General features: G+C 36.5%; 2 protein-coding genes across 3 annotated transcripts; one reads left to right on the top strand and one right to left on the bottom strand.

The window, feature by feature from the left end:
- The first annotated feature begins 63 nt into the window (after nucleotides 1-63).
- Nucleotides 64-11,048, top strand: cdkl1 (cyclin dependent kinase like 1 (CDC2 related kinase)). Its single transcript, XM_067386656.1, has 10 exons — nucleotides 64-681; nucleotides 1,461-1,695; nucleotides 3,893-4,014; nucleotides 4,433-4,505; nucleotides 7,106-7,196; nucleotides 7,289-7,489; nucleotides 7,572-7,654; nucleotides 7,743-7,799; nucleotides 7,891-8,046; nucleotides 10,070-11,048. Exons 2-10 carry the CDS (start codon nucleotides 1,528-1,530, stop codon nucleotides 10,169-10,171), a joined length of 1,053 nt encoding a protein of 350 aa, XP_067242757.1. The 5' UTR covers nucleotides 64-681; nucleotides 1,461-1,527; the 3' UTR covers nucleotides 10,172-11,048.
- Nucleotides 11,049-11,064: 16 nt separating this feature from the next.
- dmac2l (distal membrane arm assembly component 2 like) lies at nucleotides 11,065-16,653 on the bottom strand. Of its 2 annotated transcripts, none has more exons than XM_067386658.1 (5): nucleotides 16,469-16,574; nucleotides 16,209-16,320; nucleotides 14,548-14,756; nucleotides 13,716-13,887; nucleotides 11,065-11,449 (listed from the first exon to the last, which is right to left on the bottom strand). In XM_067386658.1, the coding sequence occupies exons 2-5, from the start codon at nucleotides 16,310-16,312 to the stop codon at nucleotides 11,335-11,337; spliced, it is 600 nt and encodes a 199-aa protein (XP_067242759.1). In that variant the 5' UTR covers nucleotides 16,313-16,320; nucleotides 16,469-16,574; the 3' UTR covers nucleotides 11,065-11,334. The 2 variants fall into 2 exon arrangements, with proteins under 2 accessions (XP_067242759.1, XP_067242758.1); XM_067386657.1 differs by having other exon boundaries at nucleotides 11,066-11,449; nucleotides 16,559-16,653.
- Nucleotides 16,654-16,705: the final 52 nt, after the last annotated feature.

Genomic DNA, 16,705 nt, shown 5'->3' with positions numbered 1-16,705 from the left:
AGTTTGGACATGCTCACTAGGAAAAAGACTTAATACATATGGGCCAAGTATTGTTTGTAATGGGCAGGGCTTTAGTCCTAATTAGTTCAAGTAGGCCTACACTAATATACTCACAAGTGCACAAGTTTGTAGTGTGGTGTGTAATCAACTTAGGGAGTTGTTTGTTGTTCATACACCTTACTTGATAACAAAAAGCATTCTCTTGCGGATATTTGTGTGTGAGACCGAGTGATTAACAGAAACTTTTGTGCGCGTGGACCGTCACCTCACGCTCGCGCGCACTGGTGAGTATGTAGAACTTAAAAAAATTCGCTGTATTTGATTTGTCATCTGATGAACGGCTTTACAGTCCCGCAGCCGGCTCGTAAATGACTGATCTGAGGTCAGCTGTTGAGGATTGTTCCGAGCTTTCGTCGTGTTGCTGTGCAGACTGAGGCGCGCGCAGTGGAGGCGGAGTTTTGACTCGGTTTCTACGGCGACCGGCCGCTTGTAAATAGCGTGTTTTCTTCTCCATGCGAACTCAAACACACTCTCGCTGTACGCGGACATACGGCTGCTTCTGTCCTCAGATTCGCTCCACACAAACATCTCCGTTTATGTGACAAATTTCGACCTCAGAAAGTTTTGCGTACGCTTTCATTTTTTTATCGTAAAGCAGATATCTGGATGAGACATTGGAAGGTAAGCTCTCTCTACCTCTCTCTTAGATTATATAAGATGTATTGTAGTTTTTTTAATACATATAACGTTAATTCTTCTTGGTACTAAAGTTGAACACTGTAAACAGGACGCAGTTTAGTACACTAGAGCAGTGGACTTCACTAGAACTGATCTTAACCGTGTTACATAACAGGAACTTCAGTAAGACTTTAGTTACTCAAAATACATATTGTCTTATAAACTTGCAAAGAATTATTTCAGAAATAAAATTCAGTGACCAGCTGATATTAGCTTTAAAAAAAATAATAACAATGACTTATAAGTTTGTTGTTATCTTCCTGCATTCTAGGGGCCCACAACAATTTCTAAGTGTTATTTTTAAATAGGCAAGGGGCCCAGAACAATATCTTCAGATAACAAGACTTCAGATGCAAAAGCCTCTGAAATTTGCTTCTAACTTAAGCATTTTTATCAAGCTCGTATGTTTAGGTTCAGTAATTCCACTTTAATGGCAATTAATAGGTCCTTTGAATTGCCATTAAAGTGAGATAACTGAAAATAAACATACAAGCTTGATATTTCAAGCTTGAAATTTCAGACAGCACTTAGAGGCTTTTGCATCTGAAGTCTTCATATATAGAAAGAATTTTTGGTAACACTTTATTTTAAAATGTTACATGTACTTACTATAGTAGTACTTATTTGTGTAATTTCACTGTAACAGGAACACCTTAAAATGTAACTGCATTTTTATCAACATCCCTCTATATGTCATTTAGAAACCGCATATTTGCCTCCAGATTTGTACATTTAGGTCGACATCAAGGTGAGACAGTGTCATAAGTGTGTTCTGCTGGTGTCGCAGAGATGGAGAAGTATGAGAAGATCAGTAAGATTGGTGAAGGCTCGTACGGCATCGTGTTCAAATGTAGGAATAAAGACACCGGACAGATCGTCGCCATCAAGAAGTTTGTAGAATCTGAGGATGATCCCATCATTAAGAAAATAGCGCTCAGAGAAATCCGCATGCTGAAGGTAAATGCTCAGTCTGACCCTGCTGGAATAATCCCATCTTGAACCAGCCTAAGTGGTTTGCTGCTCTTAGCTGGTTTAAGACGCCGGTTATAAAATGCCCAGAACCCCTTAAACCAGCCAACAGACCAGCAAAGCTGTTTAAGGCTGGTTTAAGATTGTTTTTGATTCTTTTGTTGCTATCATCATTTGTAGACTTGAAGAATAGTATTAGTAGTATTTTTGTCTCATTAGTCAGTAGGGTGTTTTAATAAGCAGTGTCTGGAGCTCTTGTGTGATTTGCAAACTCTTTATTTTGAGCTGAGAGCAAAGCTGTGGCCCTTTGAAGATCTGACATGTCAGCCAACACTGGCTTACCAATTAATTTCACTCTGTTATGCATGAAGGGATGGATGGATGAATATTCTTGTTGTTGTTCCCTTCCCCTCCCTTGAGGGTTTTTTATTATTATCATTTGGTCAGTCATGATGGCAGGCAGTTATACTGTACCACAGATTTTGATCCATTTATTTGAAAAATGTGTGGTCTTGTTTAAATATCTATTATCTGGGGTTGACCTAAAACTTTTATTTTCAGTTTGAATTTTATTTTTAGTCATTTATGTGCTTTAGTTATTTTTTTAATATTTCTATTTGGCTCTATTTTTATTTCAGTTTTAGTAATTGTAGTAGTTCTACTCATTTATTTCAGTCAGTTGCCAAGGTTTTTCTTCTAATATTAATATTTTATTTCAGCTTTATTTCAATTACCAAACATGATTTTTCAATGGTTTTTGGTTCAGTTAATAATAACAACACTGAAATGGTGTGTGTTTGTCATTGTGTTTTAATGAAACGCATCTAATAAGACATGAAGCTGCTTGTCTTTTTTTAATGTGTAAACACACTTAAAGGGATAGTTCTCCCAAAAATGATAATGAATAAAAATGATCTCATGATTTACTCACCCTCAAGCCATCCTCGATGTATATGACTATCTTCTTTCAGATGAACACAATTGGAGATTTAAAAATATCCTGGCTCTTCCAAGCATTATAATGGCAGTGAATGGGGGGCGAGATTTTGAAGCACAAAAAATTCATCCATCTATCATAAAAATAATCCATACTGCTCCAGGAGGTTAATAAAGGCCTTCTGAAGCGAAGCGATGGGTTTTTGTAAGAAAAATATCCATATTTAAAACTTTATAAACTAAAATAACTAGCTTCTGGCAGATGCTGTCGGCCACAAGAGTAACCCATGAAGCGATGTGTGACACAGGATGTAGGAGTATCGTAAATTTAGACGCCTCTCACGATTCAAACAAATAGGGCTGTGCAACAAACTCAAGCTCCTCTTCTCTTATATCGAAATCCTCTGACATTTCTCTTTAAAATTTCTTGTTTTAGACTTCTAATTTGTGACCAGTGTTTTGTTTTGCTCTATCCTCTGCATTTTCGCCTTCGTCATTACGTCAAGCGTTGGGTCAGAGGTTACTTTTTCGCCACAAACGATGCGTACAGTTAATAGTTAATAAAGTTTTAAATATAGACATTTTCCTCACAAAACCCATCACTTCGCTTCAGAAGGCTTTTATTAATCCCCTAGAGTCGTAAGGATTATTTTTATGATAGATGGATGAATTTTTTGTGCTTCAAAATCTCGCCCCCAATTCACTCCCATTATAAAGCTTGGAAGAGCCAGGATATTTTTAAATATATCTCCAATTATGTTCATCTGAAAGAACATAGTCATATACACCTAGGATGGCTTGAGGGTGAGTAAATCAAGGGATAATTTAAATTTTTGGGAGAACTATCACTTTAATCAAATGTACACATAAAGTGGGGTCCAAAAGTCTCTGTCAGCATTGAAAATATGGAAGTTTTATCATTTGAACCTGTTAGTTTTAGGACTTTTGGTAATGTAAAATAAATAAGAAATATTAAAGATTCTGCAGTATTTGGTTACTATAAAAATAAGTAGATTTGTGACATTGGTGCCTCTGTACAGACTATCATATATGATCTTTCTTCCATTGAAGCACAAAATGCTCATCTCTAATTTTGCTAAAGTGGCATTCATTTTAAAGCAAGACAGGCAAACCAAATACTAAGATGTTAATTAGTTAATTAAATCATTTTCCCTAGAAGTCCTAGACTATATATATATATATTTCCACACATATAAATCCTAACTTGTTCATTACATTTTGTGTATAGCAACTAAAACATCCAAACCTGGTGAATCTGATAGAGGTGTTCAGAAGAAAGAGAAAACTGCACCTGGTGTTTGAGTACTGCGACCACACTGTCCTAAATGAGCTGGACAGATACCCCCGAGGGTGAGAACACACACACACACATATGCAGACACACCTATAAAACAGCTCTGTGTTTCTCACACTAACGGACATATTGTTTTTGTTGCTATGACGCCTAGCATGTCTTTGGTGGAATGTTTACAGCAGGATGCATTTGCCCTCTGTGGTGCACTTGACTAAGACACTGTTAAACATTTAACAACATTTAACTCTTTCTGTGTCGTCCTTTTGATTTACAAGTCAAGAATCAACAAAGCTCACACAAAAGATCACTTATACATGCACATACACACTGAACCTATAGCGTTAGTGTGGAGTTGAGTAGGAGGATTGAGATAGACAGAAGGGGCGGAGAAGAATAGTTAAAGTAGAAAATGAGGTTTGTGTTCCTGTAGCTGCATTGTGACGCTTTTGTGTTTGTGTGTGTGTGTTCACTCAGTGTTCCAGAGCACATGGTTAAAAGCATCATCTGGCAAACACTTCAGGCTGTGAACTTCTGCCACAAACAAAACGTAAGAATACTCTTATCTTGTCAGCAGTATTATTTTCTCAGAGTTCATTTAAAAAGGCACAAAAAATATAAAGGTAGCTGCATTTATACTGTGTAAGGAAAGTCATATTATAAAAACATGTTGTGTCTGAAGTTAAATAATTGGCTTTTTAATTTTTAACTGTATTAAAGCAAGTTATTACAATATTATATTATAGTTATAGGAAGTTATTACAATATTATATAAAATTTTTTTTAAATAAAATATTTCATGCCAATATTTTATCTGACATTTACAAATTATTAAAAATTGTATTCATTCAAAAAAAAAAAAATGAATATTAATATATATTTTTAATATTAATTAAAATAAATTTTATTTAAATATGAAATTACAAGTCTAGAAATAAATGCTTTTTATTTATTTTAAAATGCTATTACAAATCTGAAAAAAAAAAAAATGTAATACCTAATTTTGGCAACACTGGAATTATATCTGCTACTTGTTTTATTAGATCTGTAACATCATGCCTTGACCTGTTTATTTATTTCATGAACAGTCAAGTATGATGATAATAGTGATGATGTAATAAAGGTGCGTTCACACCATGTCGTAATTCCATAGCGATTTTAAACTGTAAAAAGCCTTCACGTGCTTGTAGAACTTGTAATTACAATGTGTAAACTCAGCATTTTCTGGAAGCTACAGCTTGCGTCACGTGGCTGCTGTACCACCTGACATCTTGCAGATTTAAGGTGTGTTTCGACTTGAAGCGGCGATTGGTGTATGACATTAAATACCACAAGAGCAATTCAAAAGCATACAGAGCTTTATTTACAGTAATTGCGACATGGCATGAACACAGCATAATAAAATGATTTACCAGAAGAGGCAGGATCATATTTTAATCAAATTAAAAATAAAATAGGGAATTGCTACTTTTTATCTCAAAATTCAGATTTTTTTTTTCTCACAATTGCGAGTCTAATTCTGAGGAAAAAAGACTGACTGAATTGTTTATTTCTCACAGTTCTGACATTATACTCACAATTAAACTCACAATTCCATGTTATAAAGTCAGAATTGCGAAATATAAACACAATTCTGAGAAAATATAAACTCACAATTCTGAAAAAAGTTTGTAACTCGCAATTGACTATAACATTAATACACTATAATTGTGAATTTAAATCACGCAATTCTGTCTTTATAACACTCAATTGTGACTTTAAATCACACAATTCTGACTTTATAACACTCAATTGTGACTTTAAATCACACAATTCTGACTTAATAACACTCAATTGTGACTTTAAATCACACAATTCTGACTTTATAACACTCAATTGTGACTTTAAATCACACAATTCTGACTTTATAACACTCAATTGTGACTTTAAATCACACAATTCTGACTTTATAACACTCAATTGTGACTTTAAATCACACAATTCTGACTTTATAACACTCAATTGTGACTTTAAATCACACAATTCTGACTTTATAACACTCAATTGTGACTTTAAATCACACAATTCTGACTTTATAACACTCAATTGTGACTTTAAATCACACAATTCTGACTTTATAACACTCAATTGTGACTTTAAATCACACAATTCTGACTTTATAACACTCAATTGTGACTTTAAATCACACAATTCTGACTTTATAACACTCAATTGTGACTTTAAATCACACAATTCTGACTTTATAACACTCAATTGTGACTTTAAATCACACAATTCTGACTTTATAACACTCAATTGTGACTTTAAATCACACAATTCTGACTTTATAACACTCAATTGTGACTTTAAATCACACAATTCTGACTTTATAACACTCAATTGTGACTTTAAATCACACAATTCTGACTTTATAACACTCAATTGTGACTTTAAATCACACAATTCTGACTTTATTACACTCAATTGTGACTTTAAATCACACAATTCTGACTTTATAACACTAAATTGTGACTTTAAATCACACAACTCTGACTTTATAACACTCAGTTGTGAATTTAAATCACAATTCTGACTTTATAACACTAAATTGTGACTTTAAATCACACAATTCTGACTTTATTACACTCAATTGCGAGTTTAAATCACAATTCTGACTTTATAACACTCAATTGCGACTATTTATAACTTGCAATTGCGACTTTCTAACTTGCAGTTGCAACTTTATATCAGAATTCTGATAAAAAAAGTCAGAATTGTGAGATAAAAAGTCACAATTACCTTTTTTTTATTTTTTATTCAATTGCGGGAGCAAGCTTCCATAGGATCCAGATCCAGCCACTCCAGAATTGACCAGCTATCAGTCAGTTTAATATTAGTAAAGCATCTTAATACTATTTTTAGATCAGATGTTTTAAGGCAGTGGTTGTCAACTCCGGTCCTGGGGACCCACCACTCTGCACATTTTGTCTTTTTTATTTAACACCCCTGATTTCGATCATCAGCTCATTAGAAAAGAGCTCCACAAACTGAAATGAGTGTGTCAGATAAGACAGACATACAAAATGTGCAGAGCGGTGGGTCCCCAAGACCAGAGTTGAGAGCGTCTGTTTCAAGAAACTCTCAGATTGACTTAAAAATGTGTGTTTTTAGTGTATCCACAGAGATGTGAAGCCTGAAAATATTCTCATCACCAAACATCAGGTCATCAAGCTCTGCGACTTTGGTTTTGCCAGGATCCTCAGTGCGTGCACACATACAGTCCATACATTTAAAACACACACACACTCTGCACCTTCAGCGTTTCATTGTTCTAATGGCTTGCTCTTTTTCCAGCGGGTCCATGTGATTATTACACGGATTATGTAGCGACACGGTGGTACAGAGCTCCAGAACTGTTAGTGGGAGATACGCAGTACGGCCCGCCAGTGGACGTCTGGGCAGTAGGGTGTGTGTTTGCAGAGCTGCTCTCTGGCGCCCCCTTATGGCCTGGCAAATCTGATGTAGACCAGCTGTATCTGATTAGGAAAACTCTGGGTAAGAGACACACATGTATCTCCAGCTGTTTATATTATGTGTGAATAGATCATGATTTATTTGTGTGTTGTTGTGTTCATAGGCGAGTTGATTCCTCGACACCAGCAGGTGTTCAGCACTAACCAGTTCTTTAGCGGAGTTTGTGTCCCTGAACCACAGGAGATGGTGAGATGATCATTAACTTTTCATTCTGCATATGTTCATTTCTAGAGGTCTAGAAAGTAAACACACTCTACATGTGTCTTATGAACAGGAGCCTCTTGAACTGAGGTATCCAAACCTCTCGTACCAGGCACTGAGCCTCATGAAGGTCAGTTAAACACACACACACACACACACACACCATACAGAAGTCTACTGCGCACTCAGAACCAGTACCAGCACCTCTTTGTCTGTCTCAGGGTTGTCTGCGGATGGATCCGGCTGAAAGGTTGTCCTGTGAGCAGTTACTAGAACAGCCATACTTTGACAGTCTGCGAGAGGAGAGCGAGAGCGTGACACGTGAACTGGACCGAAAGAGACGCACACGCCAGCCACGCAAACACCTGCCTCCTGGGGTGTGTTGCCATTACTACAACACTCAAACCTAGGGCTGGGCCGTATGACCCTTTATAGTGTGCAATGGTAGTTCAAGCTTTTTTTCCCCATAAAGCATGCATTAAATTGATCAAAAATTACAGTAAATACATTTATAAACAGGGCCTAACACCATCTTTTTGCCACACCTGCCAATGGCTGGTGACTTGAGAGAATACTGAAACTATTTTTTACCAGCCATGAAACAAATAGTTAGTTATGACACCAATATTTTAAATACTAGTTAAAGTTCACAATCCTCTATTCCAATTTTGAACCCATAGCTAAAACTACTATCTTAACTAATATAAATTTAATAGCCTCTATTTTTAAAGACAAGTAAACTGTCAGTAATACAAGAACAAATAATCAAATTACAAGCAATAGCACAAATAATAAATATAATACAAGAAAGATTCAAATGAAATAAACAGCGCTTTTCAAGTAGTCCTATCAAATAAATAACACTCTGTAGTCTTCATATCCTTTTTCGAAAGTTCAGAAGCATTTGTTTTTTTTTTTTTTTCCCTTTGTTTGGTTAACATTAAAGACACAGGCAGCACAGCAGCAGGATTATAAGGATCCTGTCACTTTAAGAGAAATCGACACATAGATGATGCGTTTTCTTTCTCAACGGAAGACATAACCGACTGTTTACTAGGATACTCGCAGAGACGGGCTTTATTTATGTATCTATTTTTTGACATAATATTGTCCGTTCAAGCACAGGAAGACGTGAAAGAGAGCTTAAAGGAACACTCAATTTCTTTATTTTATTTTTTTTTTTAAATATGCTCATTTTCCAACTCCCCTAGAGTTAAACAGTTGAGTTTTCCCATTTTTGAATCCATTCAGACAATCTCCAGGTCTGGCGGGACCACTTTTAGCATAGCTTAGCATAGATCATTGAATCTGATTAGACCGTTAGCATATCGCTCATAATCAGACGTTGCGTAATATCATTGCACTGCTGCACTCATGGTACGGCAGCAAAGTTTGATTATTACGCCAGAATGAGAGTATAGTTCCTAGCCATATTGGCCTAGAAAATCACAACTTTTCATTTTCAGTCCATCTTGGTACACGATGTAACTACAGAAGAGTCAAGTTTTAAATAGGAAAAATATTGAATCTCTTTGGTCATTTTTTTGAGCATGATGCTAACGGTCCGATCAGATTCAATGAACTATGCTAAGCTATGCTAAAATTGGCACCGCCAGACCCAGAGATCGGCTGAATGGATTCGAAAATGGTAAAACTCAACTGTTTAACTCTAGGAGTTGGAAAATGAGCCTATTTTCAAAAAAAGTGGAGTGTTCCTTTAACTTAGTATTTGCTCGCTGAACAGCGGCTTTCAGGGCGCGCACTTTTGACGTTTCGGATGTAGAACTTCCCACAGAGAACGTGAGTAAGTGCTCTATCGCTTGAATATTTACTTTTCGTGATGATGCAGCACTGACCCAACAATTGTACAGAGTGTCTTTCACATTTGTTCACGTTCATGTTCTCATAACATTGTTAGAATTCATAAAAATGTTACCGATCATTGGCGCTTGGCGAGTGTTAATTTTAGGCCCATTATTCCATTCATCAAAGAATCCTTAAGAATGTATCATGGGTTCACAAAAATATTGAGCAGCTCAACTGGTTTTAACACTGATAATAATAAGAAATGTTTCTTGAGCAGCAAATCAGCATATTAGAATGATTTCTGAAGGATCATGTGACACTGAAGACTGAGTAATGATGCTAAAAATCCAGCTTTGATCACAGGAATAAATTACATTTTATAATATATCAAAATAAAGACTGTTATTTAACAATATTACTGTCTGTAGTGTATTTTTGATCAAATAAATGCAGCTTTAGTGAGCATGATAGACTTCTATGGACCATTAATTTAAAATTACTTAAAACATTTGTCATACTGCCCATCCCCACTCTCACTCATAGAAATCCCTCATTTATTTTAATATTTCAAATCCCTGTTCTCTGTCTGTGTAGTATCTGCCTCAGTTGGCCAGCAGTACTGTATTCCCGGCCGTGGAGAACAGAAGATACTACAACAACCTGCGCAAATTCAACTGTCATCTGCCCAACATATGATGGACGCAGACTCATCAGGAACCCGAGAACCGGGCGTCCACCTCCCAGCTGGTGTGTGAATGTGTGAGTGTGAGAGAGATAGACAAAAGGCTCTGCTCTGCCTGTAGAACAATGATGTCACACTGCCAAAACAAAGACTCACAGAGGCATTTCTGTAATATGTAAAATGACAACAGCAATAATAATAGCATTAAAACTGGATGTTGTGCTGTGCTTGATAGTTTGATTAGAAACTGACACCGTGCAGTGCTGTAGAAGAGTTTGCTCTGTGGGACTGTTTTTTTTAGATCCAGCTATTTTTCTTAATTATAAACTCTAATGATGCTTCACGTATGTTTTGAAGTGTGTATATATGACTAAAATAATTTCTAGAAACGTGACCAGAGGACCAAAACAGAATCTGCAGACTTTTCTGTGGAGAAAGACTTTGGAATTCCTGGAATGGATTTTAAAAAGTGTAAAATGGAACTGAGTTTGCTGAAAGCAAATTAGCCAAAATATTTAATAAATGAACACACAAGGGTTTGGGGATGTGTAGAACTTGTTTGAATTGTAGAGAAATCTGTGGTGCTTTCTGTGTGTTCCTGGATATAACCCTGTGCTTTGTTTGACAACATTTAGTACCCCATTGTGGACATAATGATCTTTTTTGTTGCCTTTACGACTGGTGCTAATAATTGAGCCACTGTCTCGCACCAAATGCCAAATTCAAGAGACATGATTTTTGGTGTTGAAATTAATAGATGTAAAATGAAATAGTTTTTGTTTGTTTTCAGACTAAATCATTAAAGATCTTTCTGCAACATATATTTGTTTCTATAGCTTTTTCTTAAGAAATGAAGGCAGAAATATGTGAAGAAAAAAACAACAACAAAACATTTTTTTGCCATTTATTGCGAATGGCAATATAAGATTGTTGATCTGCCCTGGGTGGTCTAAGTAAACCTTTTATTTAATAAACAAAGCCAATTCGGTGGGAAGCCGGTGTTGTTGATTTGCCTCTAAGGCAAAGCAGCTCTCTGCATCCGTCTCTGGGATGCACAGTTGCTTGGATACTGTTGCCACAGCAGTCATGGACATCAGCCAGAGGGCTTGTCTGGCCCGGTCATAAGGCTGTGAGAGTTGTGGTGTTCCAAATGTGCTCTGAGAAATGATGCGATTGGCTAAGCGAGATCCAATTCTATGGCGAGTCTGGGAAGTGCGGTCTGGAGTCTGTCCACGGTCTGATCTTTATCTTTTAGACCAGGCAGATCACTGAGAAACAGCCACTCCAGGTTCCTAATACACACAAGCACACAATCTGAGGTAACAATTAGGATTTCAGTAGCAGAAGCCACTGATTTTACTCAATGTATCGTCCAGGGCTGCGTTTCCCAAAAGTTTGCTTTGTTCTGAAACAGGGACTTAATTTGTTACAATCTTACATTTTCTTCTTGGTTCAGTTCACTTTCACAAGACAACATTTCAAAGCGTAGCAAAATGTGTTTATGCAAGAAACAAATTCTCCTCTTATTGGTTAGAGTTTCCTCTGCGTCATCTATCAAGACAGACTGAAACGTTCGCTCCGTGGGCTTATGCTGCCTTCACGCACTCTCGGAATTATCGTAAATATGAGTTTCCTAGGTAAAAATTGCACCTGAACGCCCTCCCATTTCGAACTTGAATCCGAGTGTTCATATATGCCTAAAAAAACCGAACTAAGGGAGAAAATGCAACAGGTTCCAAAACAGATGCTCCAAATGAGCAAGGTGTAAAAAAACTGCAAAGACTAAGTAGATTGAAGAAAGTTTGGCAACAGTGGTGACTGTTGTGTAGGCTCACAATGCTTCTGGGAAATGCAGTCCTAGCTGATAAATCTTCTGATATTTGGTCACTTAAAGGGATAGTTCACCCAAAATGAAAATAACCCCATGATTTACTCACCCTCAAGCCATCTTGGGTGTATATGTCTATCTTCTTTTAGACAAACACAATCAGAGATATATTTAAAAATATCCTGGCTCTTCCAAGCTTTATTATGGTAGTAAATGGGGGTGAGATGCACCCATCCCAAAATGCATCCATCCATCATATAAATAATCTCCATGGGGTTAATAAAGGCCTTCTGAAGTGAAGCGATGGGTTTTTGTAAGATGTATGTCATACATCGTGTCAGCGGTTACTCTTGAGGCGCAAGTCTACTTGCGCAGTATGCATCCAGTTGTCTGCCGGAAGCTAGATATTTTAGATAATACATTTTTAAATATGGATATTTTTATTGCACAAACACATTGTTTTCTCCAGAAGGCCTTTATTAGCACCCTGGAGCTAATCAAAATCTTCAAAATCTCACCCCCCATTCACTGCCATTATAAAGCTTGGGAGAGCCAGGATATTTTTAAAAGTGCCCTAGAACCCCTTTTCAAAAGATGTAATATAATTCTAAGGTGTCCCCTGAATGTGTCTGTTAAGTTTCAGCTCAAAATACCCTATAGATTTTTTTAAATTAATTTTTTAACTGCCTATTTTGAGCCCTAATTACATATGCACCGATTAAGCGTGCGGCCCCTTTAAATCTCCCGCTCCCCGTCCCCCGCAAGCTCTCGACAGCCTTAAACAGCAAACACAAAGTTCAAACAGCTAATATAACCCTCAAAATGGATCTTTACAAAGTGTTCATCATGCATACATCGATTCCTGTGAGTATAGCATTTATTTGGATGTTTACATTTGATTCTGAATGAGTTTGATAGTGCTCCGTGGCTAAAGCTAACATTACACACTGTTGGAGAGATTTATAAAGAATGAGGTTGTGTTTATGAATTATACAGACTGCAAGTGTTTAAAAATGAAAATAACGGCGGCTCTCGTCTCAGTGAATACAGTAAGAAACGACGGTAACTTTAAGCACATTTAACAGTAGCAACATGCTAATGAAACATTTAGAAAGACAATTTACAAATATCACTAAAAATATCATGTAATCATGGATCATGTCAGTTATTATTCCTCCATCTGCCATTTTTCGCTATTGTTCTTGCTTGCTTACCTAGTCTGTGCACAGATCCAGACGTTAATACTGGCTGCCCTTGTCTAATGCCTTGAACATGAGCTGGCATATGCAAATATTGGGGGCGTACATATTAATGATCTTGACTATTACGCAACAGTCAGTGTTATGTTGAGATTCGCCTGTTCTTCGGAGGTCTTTTAAACTAATGAGATTTACACAAGAAGGAGGAAACAATGGAGTTTGAGACTCACTGTATGTCATTTCCATGTACTGAACTCGTTATTCATCTATGGCAAGGTAAATTCAATTTTTCATTCGATGGCACCTTTAATATAACTCCGACTGTATTCGTCTGAAAGAAGAAAGTCATATACACCTAGGATGGCTTGAGGGTGAGTAAATCAAGGGATCATTTTCATTTTGGGGTGAACTATCACTTTAAGATCAACATCGTCCAATCACTGTCCCCATTTGACATACACAAAATGTGGAGTAATATGTAATATGCAGCAATATTGAGCTACACAGAAATGAAAGATGCTGCTGTCATACCTGAGGTGATGAAGAGCGATGAGTCCTTTATCTGTCACATTACCACAGGAAACTACTGTCATGTTCTTCACACTGTCCTGCAGTGTCTTTATTTGACTCAAACGCTCCAGACACGCGTCTTCTATATAAATACACTTATTCAACTTGATTTCCTCCACGTGCTCGAGACCCTCTAAACACAAATACAAAAGCATGTAGTTATTAACAATTCTTTAGATGCCTTTTATAAATATTAGATCATATATTGTCCAAGGTGACAGCAAAGTTTAATTTTCTTATAATTAAAAATATTTTACATTTAAATTATAATTATAAATAAATCTATTACATATATTACTAGGTGAAAGGGACAAGTTAGGGTTTGCTGGTGATGTCATATTGAGCACAGTAGGTGTAATGTACTGTATAGTAAAACTAGATGTGCGAAAAGAACTGCACCGTATCTGTCTGTGTAAAACACCCCTTTGCTTTACGTCACTTTTTCCCACAACTGAACCTCTCATCCTCACCTGTGACACACAGACAGTGTCTCATCCTCACCTGTGACACACGCACGGTGTCTCGGTGTCTCACCACATCTCACACACACACGGAAGCGTCCTCACAAACTTTCCCTCTCTGGGGTCTAATTTAATAAATAATGCAAGACTGTTTTGCTGGAGCAAACAGAGTAAGAGATCTTGACCTTCTCTATTCACTGATGATTTCATTAAATTTGCATATGTAATGCAACAATGCTAAAGGTTAAAAGATGATTCTGCTACATAACGGGGTCAGGGCAGTGAGAAGGGTGTTTATGCGTTTAATCGATCATTTGGCAGCATTTGCTTACCCAGGTGATCAAAACCACGATACATGATGCAGGACTCTGTGGCATCGATAGCTTCTATCTTGTACCGGCCCAAAGGCCCAGTCGGGAGTGCATTGTAGTCGTGTTGCCAGCGGTCGAAACCACGGAACCGAACTTTTGCACCACACCTCAGGAGCCACTCGGCAGCAGCTCGATCAGGACCCACCGCTTTGATACGCTCATAATCAACTCTATATTGATCAAAGAACACAACAATTACTGAACAACGCATCTGAAAGGATGACGTGACATTTTAAGCAGTGACTGCAGTGAAAGTGCACATTTTCAGTTTTGTATAAACTACTGTTTCAAAGGTTTGGGGTAGGGCTGTCAAACGATTAATCAAAATACAAAATAAAAGTTTGCCTAATATATGTGTGAGTACTGTGTGGAATTATTACGTATATATAAATACAAACACATTCATGTATATATTTGAGAAATATTTACAAGTATATGTATTTATTTATATTTTTATATAATTTATATTATATATAAATAAAAATATTTTGTACATAACATATTTGTCTTAAATATATACATTAATTTGTGTGTATTTCTATATACATATTAATTACAGACAGTACTCACACATATTAGGCAAACTCAAACTTTTATTTTGTATGCGATTAATCGCGATTAATCGTTTGACAGCCCTAGTTTGGGGTAAGATCTCTTATGCTCACCAAAGCTGCATTTATTAGATCAAAAATACACTAAAACACTAATATTGTGAAATATCATTAGATTTTAATATAGCTATTTTATATTTGAATATTTTTATGTGATTTATTTCAGTGATGCAAAGCTGAATTTTCAGCATCATTACTCCAGTCTTCAGTGTCACATGATCCTTCAGAAATCATTATAATATGCTGAAAACATAATATGTTGAAAACAGTTGTGCTGCTTAATATTTTGTGCAATTTTGTTTTTTGTTTTGTTTTTTCAGGATTTTTTGATGAATATCAATTGCATTTATTTTTAAATAGAAATATTTTGTAACATTATACATGTCTTTAACATCTCTTTTTATTGATTTAATGTGTCCTTGCTGTATAACAATTTAAAAAAAAAAATCTTACTGACCCTAAACTTTTGAACAATACTGCATATTGTGATCAAAGTGTACTAAATTTATTTAAATATTATAGTGGCAAATGGCAACACAGCGTTTTGTCAGTGGTGTATTGGTCAATGAAAAACCCATATTTGTTGACCACTATTTAAAACTATTTTGTACAGCATATTTCAGAGACTATATGGAACTTCAAGACATAAGGTGAAAATAAATCAGTGAAAAGCAGCAAAATAAACTATAATACACACATCCACAGAACAGCCAAAATTACGTAAAGTATAAAACTGAACTGCTATGTGCTACTACTTTAAAGTTACCAGTCTAAATACGAGCTGTTGTTGTGAATTAACATTTAAATTAGTCTCTGTAGGGATTTCTCACTCTAAGGAATAGTCAATCCAGAGACTAATCACTAGACATTAGTCCCTTTATAGATATTTATGGATCTTTTGTTTGTTGTAATTGGTCTCAGGTGATTGCTGTGGGTTGGAAAAGGAAATAAATTATGACATCAGAGAAAAAAACTAACTAGTCACGTAATTGTTGTTTTGAAAAATATTACTTGTTGAAAACAGCGTTGAGCCACCCCCAGAACTCTCGACTGCCCCCTGGCGGCTGCTTTCGTGCGGATAAAATCATCCGAGCTGACCAGGTCAACAATCTCATGACGATGACTATAATAAAGAGAGAGAGAAAGAGACGAGACGTCAAAGCATGAAGACGCACTGTTCAAATAAACTTTCTAACAGAAGACTGAGAAGAAGAATATACGTTTATGGTCATGTCATTGAATCAAGAGGACAACATATTAATTTATCAAACCTCTAAATGTCCTACAGCTCCAAGAGAATCTGTTCTAATCTTATTTAGGACCGCTACTAAAAGAAATAGTTTAAATCGTACAAAACTGACCGTGTGGTTCGGGTCGGTACGGTTCTGGAGTTTCTGTTATTTACATCCTGCGTCCTCCATGCGCGCGCGTCGATCTTTCACCCGTTACGTCACCCCGTCCCGCGCTCCCATTGGTCAGTGAGTGTGCGTGAGGGGTGGGGCCACGAA

Source organism: Chanodichthys erythropterus, chromosome 5, assembly GCF_024489055.1.
Source record: "Chanodichthys erythropterus isolate Z2021 chromosome 5, ASM2448905v1, whole genome shotgun sequence".
NCBI classification, from domain to species: domain Eukaryota; kingdom Metazoa; phylum Chordata; class Actinopteri; order Cypriniformes; family Xenocyprididae; genus Chanodichthys; species Chanodichthys erythropterus.
This window is presented reverse-complemented; position numbering and strand designations above follow the sequence as displayed.